The 14602-nt window shown below is 34.9% G+C and overlaps 2 protein-coding genes across 2 annotated transcripts in view; one reads left to right on the forward strand and one right to left on the reverse strand.

Annotated features, from left to right (window-relative positions):
* Positions 1 to 7357: 7357 nt before the first annotated feature.
* LOC123699188 (UMP-CMP kinase) lies at positions 7358 to 8712 on the forward strand. The gene has a single exon (XM_045646083.1). The coding sequence runs from the start codon at positions 7444 to 7446 to the stop codon at positions 8062 to 8064; it is 621 nt and encodes a 206-aa protein (XP_045502039.1). The 5' UTR covers positions 7358 to 7443; the 3' UTR covers positions 8065 to 8712.
* A 289-nt stretch (positions 8713 to 9001) lies between these two features.
* LOC123699272 (ATP-binding cassette sub-family A member 2-like) overlaps positions 9002 to 14602 on the reverse strand; it is a 30880-nt gene continuing 25279 nt past the window's right edge. The window contains exons 30-33 of the mRNA XM_045646194.1: positions 14260 to 14470; positions 13312 to 13460; positions 12354 to 12439; positions 9002 to 12035 (exon numbers count right to left, since the gene is read on the reverse strand). Coding sequence (XP_045502150.1) covers positions 11856 to 12035; positions 12354 to 12439; positions 13312 to 13460; positions 14260 to 14470 — 626 coding nt within the window. The 3' untranslated portion in view covers positions 9002 to 11855. The remainder of the gene's footprint in view (positions 12036 to 12353; positions 12440 to 13311; positions 13461 to 14259; positions 14471 to 14602) is intronic.

Below are 14602 nucleotides of genomic sequence, written 5' to 3' on the forward strand. Positions count from 1 at the left end.
CTTTGTTATACCACTTTTGTCTAATTACTTTTAGTTTTGATTTAATCACGATAAAACACTTTTGGCGCTTACTATATTTTTAATTACGCAAGAAATCATCTTGCATCGCACGTTCTAGGAGCTTCAAACATAATTCTATTTCATACATCAGACGCTATCGCTCCGTTGAGACGAGTAGACCATGCTTAAATTGCTGTGCCGCGCGCCGATTTTTTAATAATATTGTTTCAATATTGTTTTTTTGAAAATGGTAAACAACAAAAGAACATTGAAACTTCAGAAACGAGAACTAAAAGAGATTCATATTTAAATGATATCTAACTAATTTTCGAAGATAATTAGTATAGTATTGTAATCATATTAATAAATACCTAATTATTATTTATAATAAATAATAATAATTATTATTTATTAATATGTATTAATAAAAAATACGACTTTCGATTCATTTCAGAAACTTTATGCAGGTGAGTTTAGATATTACATAAATATGTAATATCTAATCACACTCACACGAATTTATGCAAATGCATAAATTCGTTTCCGTGGGCTGAGTATTGACGCGACGATCTTAGGTACCTATACAAACATATATATAGGTATATATTATATGGATACAAATATTTCATTCATAGTGTTACATCAATAAAATCAAGAAAGATTTATATGTACCTAGTATATTTTTTTTTTAATTACTTATTACCATTACTACTATGATTACCTACTACCTATTTGTAGATTCCTATGGTTGTTACAGTAAATAACGTAAATAGGTTGTGAATAGTAGGTATATATAATATAATATATTCACAATCTGTATTACTAATCACTGGTGCAGTGAACTCCCATAAATAATTATAATCCATACTATAATATTATAAATGCGAAAGTAACTCTGTCTGTCTGTTACTCAATCACGCCTAAACTACTGAACCAATTTGCATGAAATTTGGTATGGAGATATTTTGATACCCGAGAAAGGACATAGGCTACCTTTTATTGCGAAATATGTACCACGGGCGAAGCCGGGGCGGACCTCTAGTAAATTATAAAGTTATACCTGCTCATTATTTGAAATCTATCGTAAAATTAAATAAAATAAGTAACTTTACTCGTCTAAATATTTGTATATATAAAAATGAAACCCGTTTCGCGTTGTCACGGTATCACGTGTGAACGGCTGAACCGATTTCGATAATTCTTTTTTTATTGTATCCCTTGAAGGATGAAGGATGGTTCTCATGTAGAGAAAACGTAAATATGTACGGGCGAAGCCGGGGCGGACCGCTAGTTACAAATAAAATACATATATCATTCATAAGTAACACGCGAAACGGAGCGCTCTCGATTGCGCTCATATGAAACAACATTCAGTACAATGCCTACATACGAAATCCAATAAGAGAAATTTCGCGACAGTCCTGCGCGTGAATCAAAAGATGGAATATCCATTTTTGGAGCGCCGGTTTCAAGCGACGGTGATAGCAGCAATTGCGCGCGACGCGACGGCGACCTTGCCGCTCCTATATTATAAACAAACACTATGAATAGGGTTGCCAACTTTTTTTACAAGAAATAAAGTACGTATATTCATTATTCAGGTCTCTCTCTCTCTCTTGTCGGTCCCTCATGTCTGAGGATCGTGGTCAGCATCAGGGTTGCATCTGGAGCGGATGATTTGCCTCCACCGGTCTCTGTCCATGGCGTCTCTTACGACCGTGTAAAAAAAAATATTAAACAGTATTTTAGCAAAACAAACAGTATTTATTGTAGTGTGTGCCCTCTGACTAAATAAAAAAAAATTGTGAGCGTCTAAATGTAACACATTATATCTGTCTATATTATGTGTCTGCACTTTGATGCTGAAAACAGTCTTTTGTATAAATACTTTTTATTTGTTAAAAAGTAAAAAGTATAATTTAGTGAAAAACAGTAGAATACTGTTTGGCAACCCTAAGTATGAATACACTCGCGAATGCAAATTCGGGGATTTTCTAATTTTGCTAAATTTTTGCATTTGTAGTAGTGTATGGTCAGCAAATAAAAAAAACAACATTTTATTTTTAGTTTTTATTATATACACAGGGTTACTTGTAAAACACCAGCAACCTCGCAGGACAAGATACCTTACATCATAAGTAACAACATTAATTGTTCTACGACTTTTGATATTTTGTTAGATTTTATTTTCATAAAAAAATAAATGTTCATTTCATTTTCCGTTTGAATATTATAAACTCTACGCGCATCACAAAAATTACGTAAACAAGAAGCGAACGGGAGGGGAAAGGGGGCGTCGCGTCGCGGTTGTCCTTTCGATGATGAGTAGAACATAGACTTACAAACGTTAGGAGAGTACAATAAAAGCTTAAAAAATCATTTAAAAATAATTTATTTCGTTATGCCAAAAGTCGTAGAACAAATGTTACTTATGATGTTAGCTATCTTGTCCTGCGAGGTTGCCGGTGTTTTACAAATAACCCTGTATATGGGATTTTAAATTAAACTATATGTGTTTTTCCTCTGGAAAAGATGAAACTTTATTTTAATATTTGCACATAACTTTTACATTAACAATTAACAATATAAAGTTACAACACTTACACACAAATTAAACACTTCAACAAATATTATAACAATAATAACAAATAATAACAACAATCAACAAATACAAAATTTAACAATTACGTAATAATTATAACTTTTGAATGAAATGTGTGCTTTATGTTCTAACGGTACCAAGCGACTCACGGACTGCACGTGGTACCTGCGGATAGCGTAAACTGGTTTATTCTGGTTTTGTGCGTGTTTCCACTTTCAACTATCAAGTGACGATTTATTTATTTGTTTTGTTTCGTAATTATTATGGTCAAATATTAATAACGAAACAAATTATTATGGACACGATATTTTATTGTTTCACGGTAGTCGTTTTGTCGTTTGCTCAAGAATGTGAAATTGAATGATAATTATTTTTTTTTTATAAAGTCAAAACCATTTTCTTTCAAATAAAAACTTGTTTTTATTGAAAACAAAAATCAGAGTGTTGCTAGGAATAAGTATAAAATTAAATAGTAATGTAAGGATATCGAAACATTTTTGTATAGGCCTGAACGTTATAGTGGAAACGCGCTCTAAGATCTGAGTAATATACACACTACTAGATATGCAAATATTTCTCCAAGCTAATTTACCTTGTACTAATATTATACTAATATTGTACTAATATTGTAAATGTGAAAGTAACTCTCAATCACGCCTACTGAACCAATTTGCATAAAATTTGGTATAGAGATATTTTGATACCCGAGAAAGGACATAGGATAGGTTTTATCCCGGAAATCCCACGGGAACGGGAATTATGCGGGTTTTTCTTTGACTGCGCGGGCGATGCCGCGGGCGGAAAGCTAGTATATAATAAATATAATATAAAGTATAAACACAACAATTTAACATTCATGCAAATCATACAAACAAACAGACAGAATTTTTTACGGATTCGTGCTCTATACTGTTTCCCTAATATTGTTTTTTTGAATATATTACATACGTATACACTTTTTTTACTGTTTTATTATATACGTATTACGTATAGATTATCATCAATAATTATATAAATAAAAATTAAAAAATAATAATAAATTATCATATTACATAATTTGCCATGATTTCAACTTCACTGTATAGTGTATACTAACTACCTACCGAAAATACGCGTTGAACGCGCGAAGAATATTGTGTTTAATTTAGCGTCCGATGAACTTTACGTAAGTACGGTGAGCCGTGTATGATGGAAGAATGATTGCGCGCGGCATGGCGCGCTAGGGCGGGGCCCATAACTTTAGAAATTCTCTGGCTTTATGCCCACTCTTAAGATTAGCCGGCTAAACTTAGTGCGGGCCCCTCAAGCCCTCCGCCGGCCCGGCTCGCCCATCGAAAACATTTTTAGCCGTTTCGTTTCGGTTAATGTGCACATTAACCGATCTGTCGTTCTGTCTCCCACACTGTTTCTTCTGCATATCAATGATTTGCTGCGCGTTAGCAGCATTCATTGCTATGCAGATGACAGTACGTGTGATGCAGTTTATGCCGGCCGAAGCAATATTTCTCGGGATCGCGTCATTGAGTGCCGGAACGATCTTGTGTCCGAAATCGAAACTTCCTTAGATGAAGTCTCGAATTGGGGTCGAATTAACCTGGTCCAATTTAACCCCAATAAGACACAAGTCTGCGCATTTACCGCTAAGAAGAATCCCTTTATCGCGACTCCCATTTTTCAAAGTACTCCTCTAAAAGCCACAGCCAGTATCGGAATTCTTGGTCTCGAAATCACGAGTGATGTGCAGTTCTCTTGTCATCTGGAAGGAAAAGCTAAGTTAGCTTCCCAGAAATTAGGTGTACTCTGTAGAGCGGGGCAGTATTTCACTCCGAGCCATCGCCTTAACCTTTATAAGGCGCAAGTCAGGCCGCATATGGAATACTGCTCCCATCTCTGGACCGGTGCACCTCAACAGTATCTCCTTCCATTTGACCGAATCCAACGGAGAGCTGTGCGCCTCGTTGGCGAGCCAAGTCTAACCGATCGGCTTGATTCTTTAGCACTGCGTAGAGAAGTCGCCTCCTTGTGCGTCTTCTACCGCATTTATCATGGGGAGTGCTCTGAAGAACTGTTTGGAACACTGCCTGCGGCTGAATTCCACCACCGTACAGCACGTCACAAGCTCAAATTCCATCCATACCATCTGGACAGCTGGCGATCAACAACAGTTCGCTTTAAAAGAAGCTTTTTGCCTCGTGCTACGGAAATTTGGAATCTGCTCCCGCCGGCAGTGTTTCCAATGAGTTACGATTTGGGGACCTTTAAGAAAAGAGCGTACACCCACCTTAAAGGCCGGCAACACACTCGCCATACCCCTGGTATTGTGGGTGCAAGGTGTCCCTTCGTCCAGCATACTCACCATGGAATCCTGATATTTCATGAATGTCAAAAAACTGTTCTGAAATAGTGCTAAATAGTGCCCAAAGGAAAAAAATAGTGCTCTTGTACTTGCGAAGTTATAGCCATAGTTCGATGATTATGCTGGACGAAGGTTTCGCCCAGCATACTCACCTCCGTCCGGAGAATCTGTATACGCTTCAAACATAATTCATACTTCAAAAAATAGTTCCCAAATAGTGCCAAACGGTGCCCAAAAAGAAAAAACAGTGCTCGAATAACTTCGGAGTTACAGGCTTCGTTCAGTGAGTATGCTGGGCGTAGGTTCTACGCCCAGCATACTCACCTCAGTGCGCGAATATCGAACGAGCTATAGGTACAATTTACGTCTCAAAAAATTGTGCTTGAAATAGTGCCCAATATCAGTCCAATTTTTGCTTGACTTTTGACCTAGAAAACCATTAAATTTGATTGTAAACTTCTACATACATTACATTGAGTACAGTCGAATACAATACTATTAACTTTCTTTCTAACAATTTTTGTCTTGTGTAAATTATTAATTGTCTATGTAAGGGAGTATTTACTTTAGAATCGCAATATTATTAATATATAGGGTATTTAATATTAATAAAAAAAACGTGATTATAAACTGTGATTGCTCAATTTATACTTATTTGTAAGATAATTTTATTGTGATTAAAACGTTGTAGCAGTAAAACAAAGTACAAGTACCTACGTGTTATATTTTAGAAAGTTTTACCAATATTTGGCTAAACATTTTTTTATATGTATATTATATACAATATTAAAACTACAATTTTTTCTATTATATTATGAATGTTAACAAAAGCTGTGAACTAGTTAACTAGAATTCTGATTACTTTGGCCCTTTAAATAGTAATAAATAACGGAAGTAATTAAAAATGTTTTTTATTGCTAAACCTTTCATTGATGAAACTATTGGAAAGAGTTTTAAAAATTTGTATAACTATGTCACAGTACTAGTTTTGACTGGTTATAAGTTTTGCCTGCAACATATATACAAAAAGAAACTGTATAATTTTCTTTTTACAATTTTTCAAGATATTAATTTTATTGGCTGCAAATGACTGTTTTTATTCAGACAAACACACAATGCAATGAAGTAATAGACTTCATTTACGCTTAAAGTTTCATTCATTTATTATTATTTATAAAATATATAATAATGCATTTAATCGAAAGTTTTTGACATGTGAGAAAATACCATAATTATTTCCAATAACATGAAGTCTACAATTAGAAAGTTTAATATTTTTGTCCAATAACATGTGTCGACGACTGTACCCCATTTTACGTTAGTATGTAGAAGTTTACAATCAAATTTAATGGTTTTCTAGGTCAAAAGTCAAGCAAAAATTGGACTGATATCGAGCACTATTTCAAGCACAATTTTTTGAGACGTAAATTGTACCTATAGCTCGTTCGATATTCGCGCACTGAGGCGAGTATGCTGGGCGTAGAACCTACGCCCAGCATACTCACTGAACGAAGCCTGTAACTCCGAAGTTATTCGAGCACTGTTTTTTCTTTTTGGGCACCGTTTGGCACTATTTGGGAACTATTTTTTGAAGTATGAATTATGTTTGAAGCGTATACAGATTCTCCGGACGGAGGTGAGTATGCTGGGCGAAACCTTCGTCCAGCATACTCGTCGAACTATGGCTATAACTTCGCAAGTACAAGAGCACTATTTTTTTCCTTTGGGCACTATTTAGCACTATTTCAGAACAGTTTTTTGACATTCATGAAATATCAGGATTCCATGGTGAGTATGCTGGACGAAGGGACACGGTGCAAGTGGGCGACGATGTTCACTTAACATCAGGTGACCCGTCTGCTCGTTTGCCTGCTATTAACATAAAAAAAAAAAAAAAAAAACATTAACCGGCTAAAGATGGAATATCACGACGCAAACAATCATGTTATCGAACTTTAGCTGCTTCTCGAAAATAAACCTAAGTTTAGCCGGCTAATCTTAAGTTTATGTTCACACCTACCTTTAGCCGTAACATATACATTACTAAAGGGGACCTAACGAAAAAATTGTGGGACCTTAAAGGACCTAACGGAGACCTATCGATTAAGGTCATTTTTGACCCAAAATTCTATGGATGGGGTGCTAAAGTGTATTTTTTTTATACCCAAATTTAAAAAAAAACTAAAGGGGACCTAACGAAAAAATTGTGGAACCTTAAAGGAACTAACGGAGACCTATCGATCAAGGTCATTTTCGACCCAAAATTCCATTGATGGTGTGCTAAGTTTGCATTGGTAAATAAGAAGCTGTTAGGTACAGAATAATCTGTATGAATAGCACAGCCTACAGCTACAATGTCAAAATCTGTCAATGTCAGCATCTAATCGAATCAAAATCGAATACACCAAGGTCATAATTGCGCGCATGTTTTTTGCGATAAAGTTATTCAATTAAAATATTTCGATTCAGTCTTCGTATACATTTCATGTGGGATCGACTCTTTCGTCCGCTAAGTAGTTACATTAAAAAGATGGTTCCTGAAGTTGTTTTCGTTTTGGGTGCTCCTGGAGCCGGCAAGGGCACACAGTGTACATTTATTTCGAAGGAATTCGATTTCGTGCACCTTTCTGCTGGTGATCTGTTGCGTGAGGAGCGTCAAAGGCCTGGTTCAGAATATGGCGAGATGATCGAGGAAAAGATCCGGAACGGTGAGATCGTACCGGTAGAGGTTACGTGTTCGTTAATACACAAGGCTATGACAAAATCTGGTAAGACACGGTTCCTTATTGATGGTTTTCCAAGAAATAAAGACAATTTAGATGGTTGGGAGCGTGTGATGTCTGATAAGACGAAACTTCTCTTTGTATTGTTTTTCGAGTGTTCCCGAGATTTATGTACGGAAAGGTGTCTGGGACGAGGAGCCGCTGGTAGCGGCCGCTCTGACGATAATCTAGAGAGTCTGAAGAAGAGATTTAATACCTATTTGAATGATACCATGCCAATTATTAACCATTATGATGAAAAGGGTCTAGTTCGCAGGGTAAATGCGGAAACGAGCCCACAGGAAGTATTCGAAGATGTCAAGAAGTGCTTCAATGCACTTTAATGTACAGAGTATAGAAATTAAGTAATTTATGTGTAAGTCAATATGTAGAATATGTGGCATCATTTGATTGTATCTTAAAAATTTCAATAGATTAATAGTAGCTAATTTTTTCTCCAAAGAAATATAAATAGGCATGTAAATGATTTGGTTTACATTAGAATTTACTGATGCAGCTGTAGAGCTTAATTTTATGTAATAATGTGAATGTATTAAAGCAAGGTTGAGAAGGCTCTTGCCTGGTCTGTAGACTATAACCTTCATTGTAATAGCATTTAAATTGCATTGTCTATCTAAAGGTCATTTGTGTTGCCCCTGTAAGTAACATTCTAACTTATTTCAGTAAATATGTGCCATAGGATTAGAAGTTATTGCACATAATCCAAGGTAATCAATTTAGTAACATGACTTGTGTCTTTATGAATGACATCATTTGATTTTATAAGTTATCTACTCAAGATAATTATTTCATTGAAACTTATCAGTATAATTGATACCAATTTTAATTTCTACAATTTTCAATCAGCAAAGTGGGGTAAACTTATACATGACTGTTTTATAATTCTGCTATTTGATAATATTCTTTTGCTGTTTTTATTTTTTAATTTATACAACATGTATGATATGTAAATAAAGATTTATGTTGAACAATTAATCTTTTATTTCTATCATGATGACTTGACAATATCTATAAAGTTATCTTAGTTAACTAGCTGTGCTCCGCGGTTTTACCCGCATTGCTCTGCTCCTGTTGGTCTGAGGGTGATGATATATAGCCGATAGCCTTCCTCGATAAATTGGCTATCTAACACCGAAATAATTTTTCAAATCGGACCAGTAGTTCCCGAGATTCGCGCGCTTAAACAAACAAACTTCAGCTTTATAATATTAAGCATAATGTGTAAAAATAGGATAAAGGTATGGAAATGAAACGGCAGACTACAAGCATATAACATTTATTAAAAGCAGATTAAATACAGTCTTTACATTTTAGGTACAATATTCAGTACATAATAGGTACTACTTATTTATAAAATCTGCAATGCCTTAAGTACTCATAAATGAATTTAAAATAATACAATTTGGATAATATTTTAGTGTTATACAATGAATGAACATACAACGTATGGTTGCTTACAATTTGTGATGCTACTAAAATTTGTTAACTTAAACATAGCTGTAATGCTGTTGTAAAATGTACATAATATCACAATAATTCACAGCTTGTAATTATTATCTGTTTTCAATTTTTCGTATTCATTATAGAAGTTCTGAGGAAACAAATGAAAAAAATTACAAGTTCTTCTGAGATATTTTGATTACAATGTAAATGTATATGGTAACAATAACTTAAACAGTAATAATTATCTATAATTTATTAGATGCAACAATATGTATTTAATTTACTGACTAGTTATGTAACTAGTCTGTAAATAAATGGCAGTGCTTTTAAATGGTGCATAATTACATATCGCTTAAATATCTGTGGAAAGTGCTTTTGTACATAATTAAAAAGTAAATATAAATAATACTTAACAGACAATACTTATTTATTAAGGGTTGCATAGGAAATAAAGTTTCTCTTTCTGGGTAAGCTGCCTCAAAATTGATTAAATGTAAATGCAGTAGTAAAATGGGAATTCAGGAAAATATTTTTCACCAGAATTACATTATCATACAAGGATGTTACAAAATTACTAATATCTTGAGAATGTATTTTAAACATTTATTCTGAGATTTCATCTCCCTAACAGAAATAGGCACTTTTAAATTCGAAGTAGAATCGAGAAATAATGAAAGAAAGGTCTTAAATCTATTTTTCAATATTCTACACAATTGCCTCGTTTTCAGTGATTTGCAGTACCGTTGTTCTATTCATAAGAAAAAATCATAACATTAGAAAACTAATTGGAATTTATATATTATAACTACTATATCATAAACCTACATTAAAATATTAATTAATTTGTTATCCATGGCGCATATTTGTAATTACATCGGTTTGACTCAGTTTTACATAGGTATCAAGTAAGTAAATATTTTTATTTATTAGTAAGTAGTATATTCTCGAGTAATTCTTCTAATTTGTTCTTAATAATAGAAGAATTAAAAATACTGTATGGTATAAAATAATACCGAGTTAAAAAAGTTGATACAAAATTGAAATAAATGGTATGATCATAATAATGTAATGGTTTTATTTTCACCTTTCAACAATTCACAATTTTAGTAAAATATTTTTTTTTCATATTTTACCATAGAAAAAGCATCGAGCTATGCCATGAAAATCTCCATCAATATTTTCTGTTTATTACTACACACCTACGTTCATATTCTACAGTTTAGAAAAGAATAGTCACTACTAGCATAAAAAGTGTACATTATATACAAAATATATATTAATATCAACCAGTACCATATCACAACACCAAATGCTAGTTTAAAGTGACTTTAACATAAAATTACAATTAATACCTTTATTTCCATAAACGAATGTACCTACGTATTAAGAGGCACACGCAAAAATAAAATTCAGTCGATGTCACAATGAATCACTAAAATTTTAACAACTAAATTTTAAAATTTTAGTGATTCTTTTCTTATGTCTTAAGAAAAGCACTTAGGGTTGTTAAAATTTTAGTGATTCATTGTGACTTCGATTGAATTTTATTTTTACTAAAATCTCAAGTATCTTACATACACCACTCAGACTCAGTCAATAAATTAAAGAAGCCAAAATATTATTTATAAAATTTTTCCCAAAGTAAAAGTGATAAGATACAATAAAACCAATAAATTCAAATAAATAAATTCGTAATAGTTGCCAACAAGTTTTCCGGTTAAATAAATTGTGTGGAAATTCAAAATCTTGTGATTTTGAAATCACAATTACAATAACTGAGATTCAATTTTTTAAACAAAAAGTAAAGAGTTATAGAATTGGTGTTCGGATTAAATTATGAAATGAATTGAGGCTTTTTAAAATCTTCTTCTCAACTAATTAAAACCACACAATGAACAAACAAATATCTCTTTTTGTAAATAGCGCGTAGAATATTATAATTTTAGAATATATTCTTATTATACTATTCCTCAAAATAAATAAACACTTGCAGTAACTTAACAACACTTTCTAGAAACTATACCACAACAAAACAGTTGACATTGGACATTTCATCCATAACATATAATATAAACACAAATACGACATATTCAGACCAAAATTGGAAAAGTTATAAGACATATTTAGACCAAAATTCTCGAAACTTCTAGAACTTTTTCCAGGATTTCCTAAGCTGCTCCTTTGCAAAGAACACGAAGATGATGGTTTTTGTGACGGAGTAGTCCTATAGTTATTGTTCCCGGAGTGCTAGTGCAGAACCGCAGTAGGTATAATATACATTATGTAGGAAAATGTGGTATTCTAGAACAGCCTCTCCCAACATTTTCCAAAGGCTAGCTGGTAGGGGCCTTAGCACCACCTTATAATGTCCGCGGAACCCTAAAGAACTTATTCGCAGTACTCACATAGGTCGATTTGTAATATTTTACAAATTGATTTAACGCATGCAGTGATTTTGTAAGAAACAGCCTAGCCATCCATCACTTGACAGATTATTCCATCTTAAAACTGAAAATACGCCCGGTTGTCAGAATAGTCTGATCTTCTTTCGTAATTTTCTTGATTTGTCTGCGGACCCCGTGTGATATGCTCGCGGGCCCCAGGTTGGGAAAGGCTGTTTTAGAACATTCCAATTATTAAAAGTGCTATTCTATAAAGTGCCACTTTTCTTCTAAGCTGGAGAGTCATCACTGTGCTGTTCCTTAGCGAAAGATAGGAACACCTCTTCCAGGGTTGTCTCCGTGACGGAGTAATCTTCTAGAAGGGAGGGATATTGCTCTCTGAGTGCTTCTAATTCTGTGAATAGCTCACTGTACCGTAGCGTGTCGTTTATGTGGTAGTGGAGCATTGTCTGGAAGGAATATGTGGAATTTATCGATTTTGACAAAATTTTGACAAACTTTTTTTTTAAATTGTATGCAATGTAAAGCTAAAATTATAGCTTGATTTTAATTATTTCCTAACGAATTCTTACGATTTTCGTATAGTTTTTTTTAAGGTTTTAATAGTTACTTTAATATTTTATAAGAAATATAAAATTCAAAACATTTATATATTTTCAAGTAAGAAACGGTGTATTTTATTGGAGGTGGTTATTGTACATCATTTTTACAAGTATGCTGAATTAAAATAGCATAATATTTATTAAACAGAATAATAATAAATATACCTTATGTTCATCTTTGAGTGTGCAGTTGAACTTCTCTTGAAGTGTTCTCTTTAGTTGTAGTACGTCCGGCTTCGAGCTGTCCGTCTCTGGAATTTTAAAATCACATTTAAATGTTCTTCTTGTTAGAAAATGATATTAAACTGTTATTATTTGTTTGCCATAGTATTTTACATACGATAAAACTAGCTTACCACCCGCGGCTTCGCCCGCTTTCTCTAAAACGATTTGAGATTTAAACTATATTATCAAGTTGGATCGAACTGCACATAGTGTGTGAATTTTATTATAATCGGTTAAGTGGTTTAGGAGTCCATTGAGGACAAACATTGTGACACGAGATTTATATATTACGATAAAATATTATATTATTATAGGCAAGTTTTTTAATTTACTGACTATAATATTATATAAAATATGTGGATATTAGTAAAATTTGGATTTGCCAGCTGACTCGTATGTTTATGTGCTGTTCGTTGGTAAAGAGTGTGCGTTTGTGTGTGTGTCCACGCGCTTTGCCGTATTTTTACCCTGGTATGAGTTTTAGCTGCGCACCTTTTGTTGTAGTTTGGTGTATGCATTTTTATTTGTGTATGTGGATTGGTCTGTGTAAAACATATGTTTTTAGATATGTACATATCGTTCATATGCAGTGTATGAGCGTTAAGTGTGGTTCCCTACGTGTTTGTATGTATGTATATATTTGTGTTAAGTATGGTTCCCTACGTGTGTACGTGTGTCTGTGTGTATATACTCACCATCCCCGGTCCCCACAGGAGCTAGTTTGATGCACAGCGCATGTCCGCAGTGCAGCCGCCGAGACCAGCGCACGGACCCGACCACCGGACATTTTGTTAAGTGTGTTGTATGCGTTAAGTGTGGTTAGCTACGTGTTTGTATGTATGTTTGTGTTAAGTATGGTTCTGTACGTGTGTTTGTGTGTATGTGTGTATATACTCACCGTCCCCGGTCCCCACAGGAGCCAGTTTGATGCACAGCGCATGTCCGGCCGCGTGCTGCGCGCGCAGTGCGGCCGCTGAGCCCAGCGCACGGACCCGCCCACCCGACATTATTGCTATGCGAGAACACAGGGCTTCCATTTCGTCCATGCTGTGGTAAATAAGTCATAAATAAATAAATCACTTATTTTTTCCTCAAAACTTATTACTACAGTTACAAACAAGTACAAGTAAACATATATCAAGAGGTATTTGCGATAGGCCGTAGCCTGTAGTGCAGATCGCCAGTATAAATAGTGATTTAGTATAGTTTGCTAACATTTTAAACAGTTTTTAGAATTTCTGTCTGTTTGTATGTATTTCCAGGGGCTAAATTTTGAATGAAAATTACTAACATGTTCGGTCAACATTATACATCTCTATATCAATAGCAATACGGTTTAAACCGCGGTAAACAGGTATGACCTATAGAAATAATTATGCAAGCGGGTTCGTCCGTCCGGCACGGCTAGGTGCAATAATATATTAAAAGCCGTCCTATAAGTACCTATGCGAGCTAATAACCGCCGAGCGTTTTGCGCGATTAGCCCTACGCAACTCAGCCCACACGACGTCTTGCAGCCACATCCACCCCAGCTGTGGACTCATCCAAGAGCACCAGAGCTGCATAGCTAGTGTTATAGCCACCCTGGTTGAACTAAGATAAGATAGATACCTATGTGACCTGATGACAGCCAAGTGGCGCGCACAGACCGCACACTTGATCTATGAAAATACTTGTTTTTGCACGCAGGTGAAACCGCGCGGCACAGCTAGTAAAAAGCCACCCGGTTGAATCAAAATAAATATTACCTATGTGACTTGATCTATGAAAATACTTGATTTTGCACGCAGGTCCACCCTGTACGGCTAGTAATAAAAAGCCACTCGATAAGGTAAATAATACTAACCTATGCGAGCTGATAACAGCCGATCGTTTCGCCCGATTAGCCCTCCGCAGCGCAGCCCACACCCTGCGTCTGGCGGCCACGTCCACCCCAGCGGTGGGCTCGTCCAGCAGCGCCAGGGCTGCGCCCCCGCTCACACACGCGGCGGCGCCCAAGCGACGGGAGCACCCGCCGGAGTACCCGGACACCGGGCGCTCCGAGTACTTCGCTAGACCTAAAAGGGGGAATAATGATCAGTCAAACTCGAATTCAAACCATCAATTTTAAAAAAGAGGAAGTTATGCCCGTAAATCATTATTATAAGCAACTAAAAAACTACATAATCCAATTAAAAAACAACTTTCAA

This window comes from Colias croceus, chromosome 17, assembly GCF_905220415.1.
Source record: "Colias croceus chromosome 17, ilColCroc2.1".
Lineage (NCBI taxonomy): Eukaryota > Metazoa > Arthropoda > Insecta > Lepidoptera > Pieridae > Colias > Colias croceus.